Genomic DNA, 9,067 nt, shown 5'->3' with positions numbered 1-9,067 from the left:
AAGGTTATCAAACTTGTTTCTCCAAGTCCCTCAATTAAAATTTACAATAATTTCATGGCAAAGTTACCATGATTACTGGAAGGGCTACTGCACTGGCCAGGTGTTCCTACCAAAGACGTGGAGTACTGGTTGAGCCTGGCTTCATAAACAGGCATCTGTTGTAAAAAATGCCCACACCACGATGCTGTTTAGAGATCGAACAAGTTGACCAATTGCAGCCATAAAGAGCTGCTGTAGGCAAGAGATTAAATAAAAGTGACACACTTTCCATGTGACCGAAAAGGGCCTTTAATGGCCATTTCAGATGTAGGAACAAGAGAACAAGATAAGAACAAGCACAATAAAAAACAAACAAGCACACAGTTATTGCATACAACTGCTCTCAAGGAGCCCCTGTCCCTGTGCCCACAAAAATCTCAGTCAACACTTACAAGAAAAAGAAAACAGCTAACTAAACTGTAGAAGCAAGGAACCGTACCTATGAAATGCATTCAGCAATCCACCACATTTTAGCATGGAAGCGTGTGGGTGGATCTGATAAAACTGGCTTGAAAAACAAATGCCTTGTTGATGATTACAACTGGGTGGCACCTAAATGTCCATTCCAGTGTGCATTTCAGCATGTGCAGTGGCTTCCTGAAGACAATGTGGCTTCTGGAAATCCTCGTCTTTCTTCTTTCACAAACACTGCACACTTGGGAGACCCACCTCACTCACAAGAGCACTCAAAGCACAATTCCCTGCTCACTCCCACAAGGTCAAGCCTGTAACACTGCTTAGTCTGGTTTGGCTCGTTCCACAGATGAACTGTACAGTCAAATCATTATGCGTCTCCACATGTGTGCTTAGCCCACTGAAGACCAAGAAGAAAAAAAAAAGGAGCAAAGCAGTGCACTGTGCCACTACTTGGGGTTTGCTGCGATGCCATCTTCGAGGATGTTGTTGGGCTGCTGCTGTTGCAGTGGGTCAGCCTCAGCGCCCTGCAAAATTGCACAGTTGATGCTGTTGCTCTGCCACAGACAAGCTACAGTGTGGGATGTCACAAAAGTGCAGCGGCACTGTCATGCACACACACACACAAAAAAAGAAAAGTTAACAAACTGATTCAATAGATGTGAACAACTTTTTATAAGTTATTTGGCAAAGATTATTATTCAAGGTAGTGATGAGTAAAGCAGGGTGTTAGTACAATTAATTATCTAACATGCAGCTTGTCTATAAGGTCAATGTAGTGTTTGTGTTTTAAGGCACATTACCGCGCTTAAGAGGAAGCTTTAGCTCAGGTGCTCCTATCTAAATGCATGTAAAAGGAGAATTTGTTTTTCTCAGCAACCAATGCACCAAATTTGGCCAGGTTTGTTGCATTTAAAAGAAAAACTTAAGATCTAGTGACTGCGGGTTTCATATTTTCAATTTAGGTCGTCAATTTTTTATTGAAAATTAAAAAAAAATTTTTTAGAAAACGAAACTATCAAGTTTACGACTCTGTAACTCAGAAATAAAAAACGATACCACAATTCTGTGAATTGCATCTAATAGTACATTTAAAGAGGACAAAATTGATATGTTACCCATGAATGTCAAAAAATTTAGTAATATGGAAATACAGCTTCTGCAGAACCCTTGTGCACAACGTAACAAACTCACGTGAGATATAAGTTGACATAGAATTTGTCTGCTTTTAATGATGTAATGGATGCCATTCACAGAACCGCGATACCTGTTCTTGATGCAGAGCCATTAATTTGTAAACATTGTGCTTCTTCTTTCTTTTTTTCAAACTTTCGAATTTTTAAAAATCTTTTTAACAAAATTCATACCCTAAATCAGACCCACTTCCAAGAGTCACTAGAATTTAACTTTCTCTCTCAAATGCAGCACACTTCATTAAAATCGGTCCAAGGGTTATCTCGGAAAAATGTTTTTGCATTTTACATGTATTTGAATAGGCCGCGTCGAAGTTGGGCCCGAGCTAAAGCTTCCTCTTAACTCTTACAGCAAAGCACTTGCAATGAAAAGGCAATAAATTATCAAGGTAGGCTTTGTCCTAAAGCTAAGTGCTGCAATATATGGTGCTGGACAACTCAAAAATTATATTTGCTAAACCTTTCTGTGGCATCCGTTAGGCAACTAGATAATCAAGAGTGGCAACAAGCAGTGAGAACATAGGGGCGTAGGACAGATACTGTTAAGACACAACTGGCCCTCTACTTAAAACCAACAGAATATTTTTTTCATTTTTGTTTGTATGTTTTCTTTTTCACAATCCAAGCATGCAGACAAGTGCATCACCCTTGATCAGAATTGAAAAATAAAAACAACGCACGACCACTGATTGAAGGAAACATAGTGCAAAGCCAATAACAGAGAAAAAATTCAGACAAAAGAAAAAAAATGTAAAAATTAAATGCAAAATCAGAGAGGCACGTGGTTGGTTTAACATTTTTCCTTTTCCTTAATGCCTTGCTTACAGATGTCAGGTTTTTCATTCTGTAACCTGCTTTGCCCCATACTTTCCTTAATCACTGGCCATGCCAGCTCTTTTGATGTTTTTTCCCCCTCCTTTTGTCTCCTCCCCCAACCCATTCTTCTGAGCCAGTGTGATGTGCACTGAAAACAGACTATGATGTGGTGAAACCTAACCAAGAGAAGAACTGCCAAAAGAGGAAAAATTTTGAGGAAACTTCAGCTTTTCCTTCAAGAGTAGAATGCGATAACATTCAAAGATCCCTGACTGCTTCTCACGCTTCCCGGCAACTGCAGCTTATGTAATCATAATGTTTACTGGGAAACGCTGGCGGCGGACGCTATGCACAAAGGTGAGCTTTCTGGTAGAAATGCGGCCTCTTGCGTGGGCCAATCCCAGAGGTAGTGCATAGCCATGCAAAAAAGATTACGTCAATTTCAGGTTTTTGTTACTGCTTCGCACCTTTAAGTCTGAGAATATTTAACATAAAAGGCATGCGCTGTCATTTTGTTTCATGACATTTGTTTTAGGGCTGTCACTCTCAATATTCCGAGGAATAACTTAAGAATGTAAGACAAGGTATGAGCAACTTTAGTGATAAAATGGTGTGGCAATATAACCCACATATAGCGCATGTCATATAGCAAGACGGGGCAGATACATATACCTAAATATATATGGCAATTTTTGCTCACAGGATGCCAATGCCGACACCGGATTTTCTGCGACATGGAGCCGTTAACGCTGTCACGTTAATGGAACAAATGGCAAAGAAACTTGGGACTTGTACATATGGTGCACTATTACACTGTACAAGGACAGATAGGGGGAGCAACACACAGTGCTGAACTTGCAAATAATTTTATTTGGCAAAGCATGCAAAATCATTCTGTTGTAAGTCCAGAATAGTGTGTTGTCACCTGTGTCTTCGCCATGCCCTTTTCATACTGTACAGTGAATTAAAACAGGTGGAGCTTTAGATGAACTACGTGTGAGGCAAGAACAAAGAGGGATCAAGAGATAGACCTCATCAAGTCAAGAAATGTTCTTGCTCCTTAGGCATGGGCCCCCTTCATTTACAATACACTCACATACTTGAATTCTGTAACTAAAAAAGAACATTGATGACTTTAGCATTAGTTTAATCATTTCGTGCTCCTCTGAAACCCACGTGTCTGCAATGCTTGCAGTGTTCATGATGGACCAATTTGTCCAACAGATAATATTAGATTAGCATCATGGTTGGTTGTATGTTATGCAAACGTAGTACTCCTCTGCCCAGCAAGTAAGGATTAGATTACTTCTACCCCAGGAATGAATAATCTTCAATAAGTGTGCGACAGCCAACAGCAATGGCAAGCAAGAAGACTTCTATCGCTAATGCTAAGCACAAACAACAGTTGCTGACCACTATGCTGCTCAACATAGTGAATTTGCCCGCTTCACATACAAAATTGCATTATCATTCTCTCTTTAAATACTTGAGATTGTTGAATGTGCTCCGCTTATCCCTGAATGAGTTTGAAGCACTGATATTGTAATGACAGTAACAAATCCTTACGTGACTTTTGTCATAACCTGAAAAGATTATTTAGTTCAATAAAGGAGAAAGCACATCACACTGGGGTCCTTTAAGGTAGAAAAAAGCGAATGTGTTGTAAGTGTTCCATGCAGTGGTGCCTTTATGCTGCTGCCCAACAAAACTGCAACTTACCAGCTGTGTCCATGCATGGGTAAGATAGCAATACTTTATAGCATCTGATGTTCAAATACAAGCCAAATTAGAACATTAGTGCAGAACGGACGCATATATAATACGTAATATTTACAAGGAAGCAACAGAAAAGTTAAAGAGGTCCTTATGGCAGTGAGCAGCAATACAAAATGTCAAAAAAAGAGTTTGGGGCAATTTTAGGTGTTGTATATAAAACATGAATAGGAAAGATATTCCAGCGTGTCTTAAGCAACAGTTTAAGCAGACAAAACGGTTTAACAGTAGGGCTGTTAGAATATTGAAACTTCCAAATCATATCGAAAACGAATATTCAAGAGAAATTATCTTTTAATGTTGAAGTGAATATTGAATATTTCCTAAATTCAAACCAAAGTCAAATATAAAGTTTGTGGAGTCCTTTTGGTTAAAAAATATGTAGCCACTCCACTCTGTGAATGTGGGCTACCAGCGGAGCTGTGAAAAAGGCTAAGCACACACTCAGTGTAAAAGTTTACTTATTTTGGAACTTTTCCCTTCCAGAATACTCTGCGAACATGCACAATCGCTATTAATAGCAGCTCAACCTGTCAAGGTGTCCAAATTGAAACGCACAAAGCATCTCAAGACGCTGGCTTGTCCGCAAGAAATTCATAAAGGCGTTCTATGCCATTTGTCGATGCATGCGTCCGTGGCATAATGGTTTCAATGTCAGGCTTCTGTGCTAGAGGTCCTGTGTTCAAACCCTGTTGATGTATGGTTTTAATAATGTTTACATAATTATTTATTACACATTACTTTGTTGAAAATGACGAATTTACAAAGTCAAAGAGACGCTTAAAGACAGAAGGGTCAAGTTTAGGCAAATCCATGTACTTCCCATAAGTCCCATGCTAGCTCAACTGTCCCGAATGCAGCTCCCATAGACACTATCGCCAGAGTTCCCTATGGTTACTATTGCATGAAACTATGCATCGAGTGATTTCTTAGCTTTCCTCTTGCTATGCCAGGTGTCAGCACATGGCTTACTGGTTTGCGTTGCCTCCTCAAAAGGGCGCGGGAGTTTTGAGGCACTGACATTGAAGAATGTATGGAAGGGTAGACATATGCAGCTTTGCTGTAAACATAAGGCTTATTTACATTATTTGATACATGCATGTAATGCCATTTGCAGCTGGACATCCAGTCAACTGAGGAGCTCATAAATTAAAAACTACTACTTTTTGTTATCTGCTGCACGATGACAATGACAGCAATGAAACAAAAGGAAACTGCACATCATCAGATGTCCATACAGTGTTGTGTTCACTTAACGAGAGAAATGTGTTACTATACAGCACAACACCTAAAGAGATGCAAATATGGTTTGCCTAAACAAAGACGACCAAATTGAATATAGGTTGCAAAGAGCAAGCCATCCTTATTTAATGATTTGAAATTGTCAAGCAGAACTTGTCTGCCGTGTGCATTCACTAGGGAACTGGTGCCTCTGTGCAGAAGCTGCGTCTATCCTGCAGCAGAATTATTCAAAACAGCCTTCCAGTTGCACAGATGTTCAAACAGAAATGAATATTCTATAAAATTGAATAGTGAATTACTAATCAAATGCGAATTGAACAGCAAAGACTATTCAATTTGTATTTGAAATATAGAATGTTCATACATACACGCCTACATAACAGCCTTCACCATGCAATGTGCCATGCAGTACTGCTGCATTGCTGGGACATAGGAAAGGGGTTTAAGAGCTTCGAAAAGCATACATGCCAAAGATTCAACCACAATGTTACCAACAAAAGCAAAAATCAGGAGATATACAGCGTGAGTCTGCAAATACTATGTCATTGGAGGCCAGAACAAACTGGACAGGTCCAAAAGCAAGTCTTGCAACACAAGAAAGCAGTATTCAAAAGTAACAAATAGCTGCTGAAGGTACTAAAACAAGGTAAGACAGTCAGATTAGACTCAAATGAAGATAGGAGTATGTCATCTCTTGCAAGCACAGATGGAAGGGGCTCAAGGGATCAGTGGCATGAGAGAAACAACATAATGGTTAGCTCAGGAGGACAGCCAATAAGAGGGCCCGTAGACCGTGCGCTGAAAAAAGCAGGAAGCAAGGAAGTGTACGCCAGCGTTTTGCCATGCCAGTGGAAGCCACAAGCTTCATCACCTGGTCATCGAAATCAGCAGCATCTGGCATTGGCTTTCCTCTTCCCAAATCTGCACCAAATGGACCATCATCTTCTTGGTCTTCGGCTGCATCGTCATCTTTCACAGCTGTTTTGACCAAGCAAGCAACTGACAGTCAGAAAGCCCCTAACTTAGCCCTCAAACATTTCTCCATTTGATGGTGGCCTCATTCAGCTGAGTCCAGTGCACATAAAAACAGCAAAGAAACAGAGAAATCCTTTAAGGCCCTCTCATGCAACAGTTATAAGAACAGCAAATGCTGCTCTTTTTTGATTGGTTATTAGGGCCAAGGCAAGCCACATCTAGATCATAAAAGGTTGCAAAGCAATTCTGTGCTACCAATGTGATTACAACTATATCTTAGCCAAGTAATCCACAACTGAAAGTACACATGTGTTAAAACAACATATGCGCAAATTCCTTGCACATGGTTTTATAGTCTGCATGCACTAGAAAGTGAGCCTGAACTTCAGTTCACACTGATGTATAGAACTGCTAATTTCAGTCTTTGACCACGTACATCAACATAATAAACTTTTGTCGACCATGCAATTGGTAATTGACATCTATACGTCTGCTAGACCACAGATGATGCAGACTGAAGAAAGAAAAAGCCACTTTCCTGTCATGATTTTGCAGCTGTATGCTAGGGTTTAATTAAAGCCTACTACTAAGAACTCTTTCTTCAGTCATTCTAGGTTCCTTGAAATTTGTACTTAACACAAACTCACACTTTCCTCCAAATTCAAATAATCAGACAAGTCCTTCTAGGGAGCGTACAGCAGCACTGCATGGGCTTTATTGTGGTAAATGGACAGAACAGTGCGTAATAGTGGCAGAACAGTACTGGCATAACAGCAGACATGTTGCACAATACTATACCATTTGTTCTGAACAACACCTCAAGACAGCTACAAACATTCTTTGAACACTGCCTGTGAAATAAACAAAAGCAACTAGAAACCAAGCTTAAAAGAAAGCTTTATATCAGGGTTAATTCCAATCTCCCTATTGAAATACAGGTAAACCAAAGAAATGCTCTCGTGAGACAACTGCTGGACTGATTTGAAGGAAATTATTTGCATATGAGAGTGCAAGTTCTGGCAACTGTAAGAAGTAGAGTTCTGATTTGGGACCTCATACTCTTTACAAAAATTGCCAGAAATTGATAAGTTAAATAAAATTGAAGCGTAAAATTGACAAACTCATAACTCAGAACCATAAACAGCTAATGCAGTTCTGTAAACTGCATCTGTTAGATCACCTAAGGCAGACAAATGTGGCTTACTTGAAAAAAAGATAGCTTACGTGAAATTGTTACAATGCTTACTGAGTTCTTCCTACTCAGAAATTACTGATACATATAAGAGCGATACATACATATAAATTTTGCATGCTTTGGAAGTCTTAACTAGGTGCAGTTTACAGAATTGTGATATAGCTATTTATTACTGAGTTATGGAGCCGAAGACTTGGTTCTATAGGTTTTTTCTTTTTCTCCTCTTAATATATTTTGCTAAAAATTTGATGGCCTAAATAAATAATCTGCTTTCCACAGCCACCAGATTCTAACTTATTTTTCTAAATGCAACAAATTTCATCAAATTTGGTGCAGTGGATCTTGGGCAAAACAATTTCCCCATTCCCAACTTCTCGTGCATTTATATAGGAGCTTCCGAGCTAAAGAGGAAGCTTTAGCTTGGTGGCTCCTTTCCAAATATACACGGTAATGGAGAAATCATTGCATGCGTTGAAATCTTGCATGTGTTTCCTTTCTCCAACTCTCCTTGCTTAATGCTACCCCGTCAGGAATGCCACAAAAGTCTCAGTGTGCCATACCGTAAAATTCCAAGCAAGCGCACCCATCCCCCCCTCAAGCAAGTCTAGTCAAAATTACCAGCAAGGTGGCTGGTAATGGCTGGCTGGAAAAGTGGGGCTATGTAGGAATGGCACCAAAATTCAAAGTGGGGATGATAAAATTTTACCATGAGAAAAGAAAACGCAGCAGGCGTCAATTTAAAATTTGATTTCACATGAACTTTATCGAGGCATAGATTGGTCCTTTTCCATCATGCACTTTTAGAACCATCGAAAGACTCCTCCGAGTCGGACGCAAAAAGAAAGTTCGCAGCATTCTGCTGTCGGCCAGCGGTTCGCGAGCTGCAAATGGCATACGGCGAGTTGCCGTGTCGCTAACGAGGCCACACCTACAAAAAGAGAGAGAGAGAGAGAAACCACGGAAACTTCTTTTCGTGAACTGGATGTGGCAGGCCCGTGTTGCCTGGGCACGGTGCTTGATAAGGGCACGGGCAGAGGGAGGGGAGGGGAGAGGAGCTTTCCCAAAATGGCGCCCAAGTTTGACATTAGCGGTGAAGTTGCAAGGGCGGAGGATGTTACCACAGGTCGGGGTGCTTGCTCGGAATTTTACGGTAGTCTTGCCTGACAGAAATGTAGCAAGTACATTAAAATAACAGAAATGCACACAAATGTCATGTGCATCACAAGACAAACTGTAAAGGGCATAAACATTGTTTCAGTACAGTACTAAATTGAATTCATGAAAGCTTGCTATAAAAGAATTGTGGGAATTAACATCCAGAAACTGTGCAGGGGATTATGAGGGACCCCGTAGTCGAGGGCTTCAGATGAATATTGATAACCTGGGCTTCAGCATCCAATGCACAGTACACTGGCAATCT

At 40.3% G+C, this 9,067-nt stretch overlaps 1 protein-coding gene across 5 annotated transcripts in view; it reads right to left on the bottom strand.

The window, feature by feature from the left end:
• Positions 1 to 264: 264 nt before the first annotated feature.
• Positions 265 to 9,067, bottom strand: part of LOC126520921 (uncharacterized) — a 117,588-nt gene continuing 108,785 nt past the window's right edge. For 4 of the 5 annotated variants that reach the window (XM_050169749.2, XM_050169745.3, XM_050169748.2 and 1 more), the window contains 2 exons: positions 6,349 to 6,455; positions 265 to 980 (listed from right to left, as the gene is read on the bottom strand). In XM_050169749.2, the coding sequence (XP_050025706.1) occupies positions 903 to 980; positions 6,349 to 6,455 (185 nt within the window). In that variant the 3' untranslated portion in view covers positions 265 to 902. The remainder of the gene's footprint in view (positions 981 to 6,348; positions 6,456 to 9,067) is intronic. The other variant, XM_050169751.3, reaches the window with a different exon arrangement.

Source organism: Dermacentor andersoni, chromosome 3 (assembly GCF_023375885.2).
Source record: "Dermacentor andersoni chromosome 3, qqDerAnde1_hic_scaffold, whole genome shotgun sequence".
Lineage (NCBI taxonomy): Eukaryota > Metazoa > Arthropoda > Arachnida > Ixodida > Ixodidae > Dermacentor > Dermacentor andersoni.
Note: the sequence above shows the minus strand (reverse complement) of the source record. Positions and strands in the feature narration are given on the sequence as shown.